This window comes from Hemicordylus capensis, chromosome 8 (assembly GCF_027244095.1).
Source record: "Hemicordylus capensis ecotype Gifberg chromosome 8, rHemCap1.1.pri, whole genome shotgun sequence".
NCBI lineage: Eukaryota > Metazoa > Chordata > Lepidosauria > Squamata > Cordylidae > Hemicordylus > Hemicordylus capensis.
In genome coordinates, this window is record NC_069664.1 from 5528194 (window position 1) to 5542116 (window position 13923).

At 44.5% G+C, this 13923-nt stretch overlaps 1 protein-coding gene across 1 annotated transcript in view; it reads right to left on the bottom strand.

Moving 5' to 3' along the window:
- The window catches only part of LOC128333712 (zinc metalloproteinase-disintegrin-like NaMP), a 56783-nt gene extending 44268 nt beyond the window's left edge, over positions 1–12515 (bottom strand). The window contains exons 1-3 of the mRNA XM_053269566.1: positions 12496–12515; positions 4384–4462; positions 1372–1448 (exon numbers count right to left, since the gene is read on the bottom strand). Of these exons, the coding sequence (XP_053125541.1) occupies positions 1372–1448; positions 4384–4389 (83 nt within the window). The 5' untranslated portion in view covers positions 4390–4462; positions 12496–12515. The remainder of the gene's footprint in view (positions 1–1371; positions 1449–4383; positions 4463–12495) is intronic.
- Positions 12516–13923: the final 1408 nt, after the last annotated feature.

Here is a 13923-nt window from a genome sequence, read left to right on the forward strand (position 1 = left end):
GACATCATACATCCTTATTAGCATGACTGGGTCTATTCATTTTGTGTCAAGGATGACTTTTTCTTCTTCATACTAATACTGGTTTCCTGAGATTCACAGTTTGCTTTATTGGTTTGTTTTGTTTTGTTTTATTTAGAATGGGTTTCTAACCATTGTGGTTGTGGAGATATGCCTGAAAAAACATTGGACAATTTTGAGGAAAGGCCTCCATGCCCAGGGGTGGAATGCGCATCTTCCTTGCCTGGGAACCTGTCCCACCCTTATGGCTTCTAGCCATGTTCCCAATCTCTACACACCTTCCTTCTGAACTTCCCCATACCAATCCACCTACACATAAAGGTGCCAAGTTGACAGCTTTTTCATTACCCCCACAGGGCTGATCCAAATGCCATGGACAAATCAGAGTGAGCACATCTTTTTTTTACATTCAGAATTGAAATTAGAACCAATATTGGGCCAGATTCACTGAACTCATCTCCCGCAACTTCTAGGTCAGTCCTATGATCTGGGACAGTGTCAAGGCAAGGCTTTAGGTGGCTAGGATATTATTTACACGTGTGCAGGAATATCAAGTGCATATTCTTCAAGCATTCCTGCATGGTAGGGACACTGTTCTGTTGACCAGGAAAAGCAAAAGGCATTTTATACTATGACTGGCCACTCCAAAGGCCACAGAGGCAGATGTTGTAGATCAGGCATTCTCAACATTGCGTCCCCAGATGTTATAGGCCTTCAACTCCCATAATCCCCAACCAAAGTTCACTGGGGCTGGGGATTATGGGTGTTGAAGTCCAAGAACACCTGAGGACCCAACATTGAGAATCCCTGTTGTAGATCACGATTCCCTCCTCTTCATACAAAGAGATCTGGGAGCAGAGTAGAAATATATATAGGGAAGTGGGAAGGGAGTGTGGAGGACTGTGGGTTAGTAGGTGTAGGCATGAGTAAAATATCCCAGGCTGACCCCAGCTTAACATGGAAATGACCCAAGATCTCCCCCCACCAAAAAAAAAAAAATCCATTCTGAACCTGAAAATATCTCTAAATCTGAAGTCTGGGAAAATGGCCGAAATCCATTCTCATCCCCTTACATTTCTCCTGCTTAATGTAATTAAGCTGCAGTTCCTCCATTACATTCCAGAGGAAAACACTGGACTGCTGAAGGGACAAAAAACAAAACAAAAACACAACCCAAAGGCAGGGATGGGTCAGATCCTACCCAGTTCCAAACCAAGGGCATGTTGGAGTAAAAATATATCAGAGTGGCTCAGGTTAAACGAAGCCATTTCTCAGTATTGGCAGGGTGGATGGGAATAGTTTGCCTTAATAAGAGTTTGCCTTAATCCAATAGAAGGCCATTGTCTGTCTTACCTCAAGCCATGGCATGCACTGATGCTTGCAGAAGAGCTATTATCATTTTGGATGTAACCTTCATAATAGCAGTGGTCCTGTATGGAGACAGAGGTGTACAATATAATTGGACTGCAGGTTGAGAAGTACCATGCAATTCTATACCACGACAACAATTCAGTGACACTGGAAGAGAGGATCAAGTCCAGCCCAGAGTATTTTCGTGTCTGAAGTAAAAAGATCTAAATGTATTTAGTATTTCTTTTGTGTTTTGCTAGTCGAATAACCGTAACAATAAAGATTTAATTTGAATTTAGTATTTCTTTTCTCTTAGAGTGCTGTAACTACCAGCATCAAATTGAATCTACATATATATGCTGATAGCAATCTTATCCCATCTTAACAATATTTGGATCAACATGATTACATAGATGAAGATCATGTGGATTTCTTAAAGGAGGAATTGCTGACCTCTATAATGGTTAAAATAGAGAAGAAACATTGTACATTTCTTGCATAACGCACAGAAAGACAGGAAACTTTTTGTCCCATGGAAATTCCAATCATGCAGTAAGTGCTAATTCACAGACAGTGCCAGTTAGAGCTCTTTGCTTACCATGTTTTATCCAGCTTAATTTTTAGTCAGGTTATTTCTCAGTGCATTTTGCTTTATCCTTTTGGTGAGAAATGTCATCAATAAATTGCCCTGTGTACTTTATGCAGTGCTTAAGAAAACACATCCAAGGCCTTCTTTGCACATGGCCTGCATATGCAACATGCACAAGCAACGTATATCAAATGTATATGTGGTGTGCATGTTCAGGTTGCAGAGGATCTCCCCATGTGAGCCCTGGTTGACCCCTGGTCTGCCCTGGTTGCATTTGAATGGGAGACCACATGTGATCACTAAGATATTTCCCTCAAGGAATGGAGCTGCTCTGGGAAGAGGATCTGGGTTCCAAGTTCCCTCCTTGGCAGCATTTCCAAGATAGGGCTGAGAGAGATTCCTGCCTGCAACCTTAGAGAAGCTGCTGCCAATCTGTTCAGACAATCCTGAGCTAGATAGACCAATGGTCTGACTCAGTATATGGCAGCTTCCTATGTTCCTAAGTTCAAGTATTATTGGAGAGTCCCTCCATTGATTGATTGATTAAGTGTCGTCAAGTCGGTGTTGACTCTTAGCAACCACATAGTACTCTTGTACACTATGTGGTCATAGAGTACTATTTTTAGAGCACGCTTGGATTGTTTTAGAGAAACTAATTGTGAAAATCCCTATTAGGACATTGAAGAGGGGCTCAGAACAGAGAGCTCCTTTGCCATGCTGGGAAATTAGGAACTGCTGCGGTCAGATCTTAATTAGAGAAAAGGAACTTGACACAGGGACCGCCTTTGTTCTTATAAGAGAGCAACTGATTTTCACGGTCCAAGGAAGCCATCTAGAATAATCTGCAAAACATCTGCTGCAGGGGATGCATGCTGGGGCCCAGCATTATGAAATGAATATCTTGTTTGGTAAAGCCACATGACTGAAGCCTCAGTATTTAGGCTCACATAGCTCCACACACTGTCCTCTAGGAATTCTAGCAGCAAGTCAAGGGTGATGCTTTTCAGCTCCGGAGCAGGACTAACAGTGATTTTGACAAGAACGTTTTGTCCCAGATAGACCGACAGGGCTGGCCCATCTGTACAGGTGACCTGGTCACCTAGAATACCAAGTTGTAATGGCTGCTGTCACCCACACTGGTTCCCTTCACTGACGAGGCAGTGTGGCAGTGGAGGTGGAGGCAGAGGGTTCTGGGAAAGGAGGAGGAGGGGGCATTTGGCTGGGCCCAGGCTGGGCCATGGTGAACATGTGCCCCAGATAAGGCAATGGCAGCCCTGTGTGCCTGTGTGTGCCAGCTGACTGTTTTCTCCCCTCTGGCACTCACACACAAGTAAGCCATGCACCCAGTGGTAGCAGTGTGCATGAACAGTTTGGTGCTGAACCGGTTCGCCTTGAACCGGACCAGTTTGGAGGTTTGAGGACAGACCGAACCAGGGGCGGTTTGGTCCATGATCAAACCGAACCAAGCCCGGTTCGGGCAGACCAGTTCGATGCCAAACAGGCAGCAGTGAGAGTGGTATTAAAAGGGTCTGCTTATCCCCAAGCGCACTGCCCGTGCCACCGCTTGCCCCACCCCCCACCCCGGCACAACCCATAGCTAAAGTGGGTCTGCTCGTCCCTCCTTTACCAAGCCACCTGCTCGTTCTGACTCTGCTAGTTGTTATAGCTTGTTTATCTGCAATATTGTTCAGTCCTGTGATTGCAGAAGTTCTGTGAAAGAATGACTGTTAACCAGTTTCCCGCTACAGTTTTTGCAGCAGATGGCAAAGCAGAACTCTGCTAAGGCTCCCTTGTTTAAAGATTGCTACCGATAGGCTTTAATAAAGGAAGTGGGTTTCCCCCCAGACACTTACATGGTTTTCTCTTTAATGTTCTATGTACAGTATGATCTAAGATGCAAGCTACATACTCCAGCAACAACATCTAAAGTACATTGTTGATATCTGTTGGTTTATACTAGAGCTGCACAACTTTGGCCCTCTTGACTATTGGTTACTGTGGCTGTGGGTGATTGATTGATTGATTGATTGTATTTGTAAGCCACCTAACCTAAATCTCAAGGCAGTGTACACAACTTAAAACAATACATAACACTCAAAAACAATTTTAAAATCATAAATTTAAAAAATAGTTTTCACACACACACACCATTTTAGCAAAAGGCCTGAGAAAACAGTTGTGTGTCCAGTGCTTTTTTGAAGACAGCCAGAGATGGAGAAGCAGAATAGAATAGAATAGAATAGAATAGAATAGAATAGAATCAATTTTTGATTGTGTGAATGACCTCAATGTCTTTTTGGCTAAATGACAACATCGAGCTATTCTCCCTGTCAAAAAGCCTTCTGGTTTGAGAAGCCAGGTCTTGGACAACCTACAATACTCCATACATGGACACACCCCTTTGATGAAGATGCTCAAAACATTACCGTCATCTGAGGGCTTGTTGTGATTTCTCTGCCTTCGTGGGAGTATTGGGTCTCGGTGTATTCATTGGAAAAAAGATCCCTGGAAAGAAAGCAATTGGTTTGTTATTCAAGCTGGAAATGGAGCTGTGCCAAAGATAATTGCATAACAAGATGACAGCCATATTTTCCCAATGACGTTCTGTCTGAGTATTTTTAGCAACAGAGTAAGGACATCAAAGGAGAGTGAGGGGCATTTTAGCTCTTGAAGGTAAACACTGAGCAAAAGGAGAGAGAAAAAACCAAGTTAATGAAGCTATTCCCACGATTGCCCAAAAGTGGGCTAAGGGAGCCCAGCCCGCTTTGGGGGGATCATGGGCTGCAACGGGAGCTGTGCGGCTCCTGGCAGCTAGCCATGCTAAATCCCCCTCCCCTTAAACAAGGTTAATGGAGTGATAGCTCCGTTTTTGTGCTCGTGTGTCACTGTGGTGTGTGGTGACACACAAGTCAACCCCTGACCAGGAGAATGCAAGCATGTTGTGAACCGCCCTGAGCCGTATCGGAAGGGCGGTATATAAATCTAATAAATAAATTAATAATAATAAATAAGCAGCCTCCTGGGCTCGGGGGTCTCTCCAGGATGCCCCGCATGCTCACATGGGGCATCCTGGAAATCTGGAGGCTGCATGGCTCCCGATCGCCACAGCCCCCACCGTCTCCACGACGGAGCTGGCGGTCTTGTGAGCGGCCGATCCAGCCACACAGCTATGAGCAGCTGCTTGTCTGTGGAGAGAGCTAAGCCCGCTCTCCCAGAGTGGCTCTTCTCCTTCTCCAGAACATAGGAAGCTGCCATATACTCAGTCAGACCATTGGTCTATCTTCTCCAAGGTTGCAGGCAGGAGTCTCAGCTTTCTCTTGGAGAAGCCGCCAGGGAGGGAACTTGGAACCTTGTGCTCTTCCCAGAGCAACTCCATCTCCTGCGGGGAATATCTTACAGGGCTGCTCACACTTCTAGTCTCCCATTCATAAGCAACCAGGGCAGATCTTGCTTAGCTAAGGGGACAAGTCATGCTTGCTACCACAGGACCAGCTCTCCTCCTATTATGTTCCATTAGGTGTGAATGCAGCCAGTGAGTCAGTCAATTGGTCTATCTAACTCACTATTACACTGTCTGGCAGTGCCTTTCCAGGGTTTCAGGTGTGTTCTTTCCCAGCCCTACCTGGAAATGTCATGGGTTGAACCAGGAACCTTCTAAAGGCAGAGCAGATGCTTTACCACTGAGTTCATATTTGCTCCAATTTGCCCTAATGGAAACTCAGACAGATTTCTGCAGGTCGTACCTGCATTCAGATGTCTGTATATACATACATGGTTACATGGGAATGATTGTAACTGCCTTCATTCTAAAATAGAACCTAGATACAGACTCCTTGAAATGCAGGTTGCAGACTGGAAGTATTCTGCTGTACTACTTGTGTTCATCATAACTTGTGAGTAACTTCAATTCTTCAATTCAGATCTGTACTGGAGTGCACTCTGTACACACATTGCACAGGAGTTAAACATAACATGTGAATAGTCTTTGGAGGATTCTCCTTTAGCAGCAGCAAAGCAAATTAAGTTCAGTGGCTAGATGGAGAAATCAGGCAATGCCTAACTTGTCCTTTTAAATTCAGTGGGACTACTTTGAGCACTTTTCCTCATCATGTCTGCCAGTGATGGGTGGCTTATCTGAACCCATGAAATCATTTCAAGCCGTGCCTTCTGTCCAGTACTGAAAGGGAGCTATGTGGGGGAAATGTAAATCTTGGCCAGCCCAGTAAGTAAAGATGCAAAAACCTGTTGGGCTGGTTAGTTATTACCCAGATATTGGCCAAGTGGCTATTCTATTTAGGATTATCTTTGCTTTTATCCTGGCTTTCAGTTCATGCTGGCCACTGCTAACCCGCAAGAAAATAATAATTGTATCCTAATAAAGGATTAATTGGGGAAAGTCTGGCATCATTGTTGGTAATTTCCCCCTCATGCCTTGTCCATATAATGTGGCAATTTTGCTACAAGGTAAAAAGGCCTCTTGGAAAGGGCATGCCATGCAGACAATATGGAGAACTTGGTTAGAGTGTTGTGTTGGAGAGCCATGATAGTACATGAACCAGCTGGGGTGAACATCTGATCATCAGGCCTGCATGGCCAAATTTGAAATGGCATTTTAAAAGCTTTAAAAAGTTTTAAACTTAAAAACACAAGAATGGTTGTTTGTTTGTTGTTGTTATAATTAATTAATTAATTAATTAATTATATTTTTGCACCACCCCAAACTTCCATCTCTGGGCAGTTTACAGCAAAATAAAACAAATTAGAACAGAAATTAACATCTCAAAACAATTTAAAACAACAAGTCTAGTTTAAAAGCTTGGATGAATAAATGTGCCTTTCAAGATTTAACAGTGGGGGGAGTCAGAGATGGGGAGATGATCAGAGATGGGGAGGCTCTTATTTCAGCAGAGAGCACATTCCAGAGTCTCGGGGTGGCAACAGAAAAGGTCCATCCCTGCGTAGCTACCAGATGAGCTGGTGGCAACTGCAGATGAACTTTTCTGGATGATCTAAATGGCTGATGGGATGCATAGTGGAGAAGACCAGGGGGTGAGCCAGTGGCCTTGACTCTGTTGGCCTATCTCCCCTGCCAGACTGTGGGTGAGTTTGATAACAACTCCCCCCTGCCCGCCTTCTTGCTGGCTGGAAAAAAAGCCTCAACATCGGCTTGTCTCAGTATTGCAGCCTGGCTGGAGTTTCTGTTCCCTCTCTTTTGAGTGCTGATAACTAACATCTGCCAGCATTCATGGTACCAGCTTGCCCCAGGTATCTCTTGTGAGAGAAGTGGCACAGGGGCTATTTAAGGAAAAGCTGTGCCAGCTGGCACAGCTGGAAGCCGGTTGGCCTGTAGGCATCCCCCAAAGCCAGCCGCCAAAGGAAGCTAGCCTTTGGGGCTGGGCTTTTGGGGTGGGACTGAGGTCTGGGGGTTAGAAGTTGCTGGACTTTTATTTTTATTGGGTTGTGCCGGGCCTTTTTGCAGGTATGTGTTTGGGCTCTCAGGTTGGTTTCACAGCCACTATCCATCCCTGCAGGGTGGTGTACACTGTTTCCTCTAAGGCGTGAACATGTGTGCGCTCACAAGTTTTTTTTATGTCCGCTCAGTTAGTTTTAGATCCTGCTCAGGTCAAATCAGGAAGGCCCCATTCTGAATGCACGTGCGCACATGCTGTCTTGATACTGCCTCCCAGGACAAAACTCATTCCGCACAGAGATGAGAAAAATTAAAGGGACCACTGGGGGTGTACCTATTAGGATGGTCCATCCCAAAAGGACCCTGCTGGACCCAGTAGGATTCCAAAAAGTCTTGGAGGGTTTCAAACTTGATGCAGCCAGTGATTCTGTCAATGCCCTAGTGGGAACCTGGAGTAGGGAACTCACCAGGGCAGTAGACATGATTGCTCCTAAGCGTCCCTTCCAACCTGCTTCTAAAATGGCCCCCTGGTATCCTGAGGAGTTGCAGGGGCTGAAGCAGCTGGGTAGGTGAGTGGAATGCAAGTGGAAGAGAACTCGGCTCGAATCTGACAGGATGCAGCATAGGACCCATTGGAAGGCTAATGTGGTAACGGTGTGTGCAGCAAAAAAAAGAATGTGGTCTGCGCACATTGCATCCGCAGGTTCGTATTCAGCAGAGCTATCCCGGGTTGTGAGGAGTTTAATTTCTGCTCCTTCTGCTTTAAACCATTCCCCGGAAACGTTCTGCTGTGACGCTTTTAATGGGTTCTTTGCAGAGAAAATCTCCTGTATTTGGGCCAACTTGGACTCCACTACTTTTGTGAGGTCTATGAAGGGGTTCCCTCTTGCAGTATTAGATTGGATCCATTTCAGTCTGTGACTCCCGAGGATGTGGACAAGGTGCTTGGGGCGGTGCAGCCTACCACTTGTTCTCTGGATCCGTGCTTGACTTGGCTGCTTCTATCTAGCAGGGAGGCCTAGTTAATATCTAGCAGGCCTAGTTAATATAATAAATGCATTGCTGAGGGAGGGTAGAGTGCCTCCTTGTTTGATGGAGGCAATGGTTAGACCGCTTCTTAAGAATCCTTCCCTGGACCCCCTAGTGATGGATAGTTATAGGTCAATTCCAATCTCCCCTTGGTTGGGCAAGGTGATTGAGAGGGTGGTGCTAACCAGCTCTGGGCGGTTTTGGAGCACATGGACAAATAAATGAGGTTAACGGAGTGCTTGCTCCGTTAACCTTGTTTAAGGGTTAGGGGGATTTAGGCAGGCTAACCGCCTTGGAACAACTGGACTGGCCCGTGAGCCCAGTGGTTCCGACGAGCACCAGAAAGCAGGCTAGGCTACCTTAGCCTTAGCTCCCTTATCCTGCTTTCTGGTGATCCTCAGAATAGCCTCAGTTTATCCCTCATTTTATTCCTATAAAATGTCACAGATGTCACAGCAATGGGAATGGAAATTTTCTGGAATGGGGTAGAGGCTTCAGATGGGCACCTTTCCATGCAAAAACCTCACAGAAGGAAATGGTTAAACCTCTCTCCCCTTCACCGTGGCCTGCAATGGGGAGGAGCTGCAAGGCGTGGGGATTCGCCCACGCATTTAAAAACATCTAAGCTCCAAGAACCTCTGTACAGGTAAGGGATCATTAATCTGTGTTCAGTGATCCTGAACCTGCAGTATTGCTTAAGCATAAAGAATCACATCACCCCTTTGTAAGCATCTGAACCATCAGCTGGCCAGTGACCCACCAATGGACGATGGTCTACCTTCTGTCCATATCTGGGTAGAAAAAAGCAATGTGTGGGCAGGATGTTACCTCTAACTGGGCAAAGAGTCACCTTTCAAATTGGTGATTATCTTGATATTAAGTCAGGGAGAGCATTTCTCCCTGTTCTGCCCCGGCACAGCATCCCTCCAGTGGCTGTTGCTGATATCTACTGTGTGTTTCTTTAAAAACTGTGAGCTCTTTGAGGACAGGAAACCATCTTATTATTACCACTCTTTGTCTGTGTGGACCGCCTGGCAAAGCTTTTATTGAAAAGAGTTATGTAAATAATAGTAGTACTGCATAATAGTAGCATTACAATAGTACCTAAGAGCATAAGAAAAGCCCTGCTGGATCTGGCCATGGCCCATCTAGTCCAAGCCTGCCTTAAGCAGTGGCCAACCATTGGCACTCAGGAAGCCTGCAAATGGGGGCAAGAGGGAAACCACCCCCTCCCTTGGTGCTCTCTAGCACCTGGCGTAGTACTAATAATTGTAGATGATATCTACAATTTCCATTATACAACTCCAACTTCCAAAATTCCAGTTTCCAAAAAGCCCTACCCCAGGGATTCTCAATGTTGGGTCCCCAGATGTTTTTGGACTTTATAATCCCCAACCCAAGGCCACTGGGGCTGGGGGTTATGGGAGGGGGTCCAATAACATCTGGGGATGCAACGTTGAGAATCCCTGCCCTACCCCCTTCCTTCCTTCCTTCCTCCCGTCCTTCCTTCCACTGGCCGCATTTACATGTAACGCAGAACTGTGGGTCCCATTGCTCTTCCATCCTAATTGAGACATTCAGGAGATCAGTCTCTCTGCAGTCAGTGAGACTGCAGAGAGGCAGAGGAGCTGGCTGTGTGGGCTTCCTTCTTTACTGAAGAATAGCCCGCGCAGCCAATCACACCGGAGTTGAGGGAAGAGCTCCCTCCCTCAACTCTGGTTCCAGAGAAAGTAGCCAGCAGTTCTAAATTTTGACATACTGCAGACTGCCTGGAACCTCGGGTTGCCACGATGAAACTCACTTCAACCCAAGGGTTCTGAATGGAGTTCCAATTCTGAACCCCCAGTTTTGTCGCCGTGCCAGACTCCAGTTCTCTGCATTCAGACATAACGTATGCAGAACCACAGGCCTATTTGACTGTGCTTCCACATGATGTGTGAATACAGCTGCTCTCTCTTCTGCCTACCAGGTGCCCTCAAGTCAGCTAACCATAACACTAAAATCACAACACACAGCTAACAACAACAACAAAATCACATCTCTACAGCAATCCAATTTACAAACAACAACAAAGTCAATTAGCCCTATTCAGAGATTATGTTGTACAAGTGTACAGATGTCTGCACGCTCAGATATGTTTTTATGTGAATGACGGTACCTGTGTTCATTTTAGAGGTGAGCCTGGGTACAGGTCCCCCAAATGCATGGTACACATAGGAAGTGTACTGCCGTACCTGTGTTTGGTATAACATGTGAACAACTGTACTTATTGGTTTTTGAATAACTTTTGTAGTTATTCAAAATACTGGCGTGAAAGCAAACCCCACCAGAAAAATGCCCCCCTCACACACATGCAGAATCTTGTTTAGTTCCTCTGAACTTGGGGGAGGGGGACAGCAGAAGGGGGACCTCTGAGGTGATTTAGTAGCAGGCAAGTTATGGTGTCTCGGCCTGCTCAGTTCTCTCAGGACAGTTGCTCTCACAAGCTTCCCCATGTGGTGGGGAAGTAGTCAGTTCTACTGATTCAGCAGCAGGCATGTGATGCTTTCTTCACATGCCTCCCTTCTCTCCTAATTTTCTCTCAAAGGACAGTGATAAATTAAACTGCAAAAATTATTATTATTATTATTATTAATAGGAGGAGGAGGAGGAAAAGAAAAGAGAGTGGGGCTATTGTATTTAAAGAGCCTTTGTTACAGTTCCCTTTATACCTCACACTGTAGCAGTGGTATTGACACAGGTCAAAAGAGCAACTCACTTTTTAAAAACCTATTTCTTTTTCTTTCTTTCTTTGTTTAAAACAAACAAAAGCAATAATGGAAACAATATAGCATATAACACTAGTGTATAGATTCAGCACTATTAATTACTAACACAATTCAGCACTATTAATATCAAAAAGGGAACACACAATATCAATACCATAAATATTTCACATAATAAACATCATCTTTAACTGTCCTGGCCTAGTATAAGTGGATAAATCTGAGAAAATAAAACTGAGAAAAGCGTTCCACCTTAAACTAACTTATTTTACACTCAGAAATGGAAATTGATCACCCTGAAAGATGCTTTAATTTGTAATGATCATTTGTTCTGTATTAAGGTGTGCTTCTTTTTTAACCACCCCCCTTTTCCTGGTGGTCTTCTTTATTTCCAATTAGTGACCATTTTAAATTTTGCTAAATATTAATAATAACACCGTTAATTCATTCTGCAAATCTGAAGCTTTAAATTCTCTTCAGTCATTAACTAGAACTATATCCAGTGTAACATCACTTCATTCAAATATATATATATATATATATATATATATATATATATATATATATATATATATAACCACAATTTATCCAACATAGGGATGTCTTCAAAAGGTCTCTGTGGGACAGTAATAATACCTTTCTGTACTATTGTGACCTTACTGTAGAAGAACACTGTTTTTAAGAGATTCACGCATATATCTAGTCCTTCACACTTGATGTTCAACACACATACAGTCTGTGTACAATGTATGTACATAAAAAACCTTATTTTCCAACAGTCCTCTGGAAACATTGCTACATTGCAACATAATTCCATGGAACTTATGGGAAATGAAAATGGCGACGTGAAGCCACCTTGAAGAGAGGTGCTGAAACCCACTCCTGCGCCAAAGAAAAAAATCCCTCTGAAAAAAGTAACCTTCTGGGAAGTCAATTTCAGGACAAATTTTGTCCACTGCTTGGACAAAATTTCTCCCAGTATCTCCAGCCAAAGGTCATGATGCTGGGATCTTGGATGCCCTGTTACAGGGAACACTCACTGCTCCCCACCCCCTGACTCTTATCAATCAAGGATGCAAGAGGAGTCCAGCAGACACAAAGTACAATGACGTCATATCACATATTATTTATACTCATTGTTAAAGGAAAGCAAGTAAAAACAAAAATGGATGGGCTTCATCTCAGTGTCTCTCACAATGTCTAATTTATCTCTGACTGATGCTTCCCAATGACCACATAACAACTGAGGCAAGGGGAAATTAACACATGAATGAGCTGAACCATTTTCTATATATCTTGATAGCAAACATGACAGAACCAGTGGTCTGACTTACTGGTTTTTTTCTAGATGAAGAACCACCTTCTTTCCATTCACTTTGATTTCATACTGTACAGCATCTTCATATTTGGCCTATATTGAAAGTGTAAGAGGGTGGATGAGTCATTATTGATTGCATATGCGGGGAGGAGGGGGGAAGCCCACCAGCAAAAAAAAGTATAAAACTAATAAAACAGAAACCCAAACAAGTTTCAGTTAAAATCAAAATTTCAAATTACGTTCAAATGTTAAAAGTTAAAACCCACCAGATATAGTTACAACTAAAATGTTAAAACACCCCTTTAAATAGATGGGTCTTCAAGAATTTCTTAAAGACCCTGAGAGAGCGAGAGAGAGAGCATGGCGGAGGTCTTCTGGGAGGGTGTTCCAAAGTTAAGGGGCCACCGCAGAAAAGACCCTGAGGCTATTCTCGCGATCGGCCAAAATCGGGCTAAGGGAGCCTAGCCTGATTTTGGCAGAATGTGAGAACCACCAGGATTGCAGGTGAGCCCGGTTTCTCCAAAGTGAGTAACCCACTAACTTACCCCTCCCCTTAGACAAGGTCAGCGGAGCAAGTGCTCCACTGACCCTGTCTTTTTGATCATGTATTGCTGCGGCGCGGCTCCGCACCGTGGTAACACATGGGGATTCCCCTGCCGGGAGGCTGAAACAAACCTCCCGGCCATGGGAGTCTCTCTGGGATGCCCCACACGCTCACTTGGGGCATCCTTGAACTTCCAGGGGCTGTTTGGCCCCCAATCCCCGCTGCCCCCACCAGCTCCATGACAGAACTGGCAGTCGTGTGGGTGGCCGATCCAGCCGCCTAGGGCTGCAGCCTAGATCTATTCAAGACTGGAGTTGGAACCTGAGCAGCTTTGGGAACAATATGAAATTAATCCTTTCAAGCTGGCACCTGAACCCTGCACCTAATTTCACACTCAGGAAACAACTACATCACAGAGAGTTTGGCAAAGAACCTCTGTTTATAGGTACACAGTCCTCTTGGTGGTGGCCCAAAGGCCTGATGGGAAATATTTGGAAGTCAGTGATTTATAAAAATCAGGCCCTATGTGCACCTTGACGCTGCAAGAGAGGAAAAAGTAGCCCGTCTTACCTTTCGATGGGGGTTCTGGCTTCCTCCCACATCTCTTTTGTGCAGTGAATGAATTTTCCGCAGATACACCACTTCATAATCCTTTGCCTGAGGCAGAGCATTTGTTGAGCTCTCTTCATGAGGAGAAGGGGGGGGGAAGAGTATTATTTGCTTTGATATGTAGCTCCACATTTTCCAGACACTACCATGCCTAATTTAATTGCCAATCAATTGGCAATCCAGCATGACTTCTATGTTCTACTGAAATGAAGTATGCATAATTACACATTGACGTTCACCCAAGACTTGTGCAAATTTTGCTTGCTGAAAATGCTGATTTAATGGTTTTTC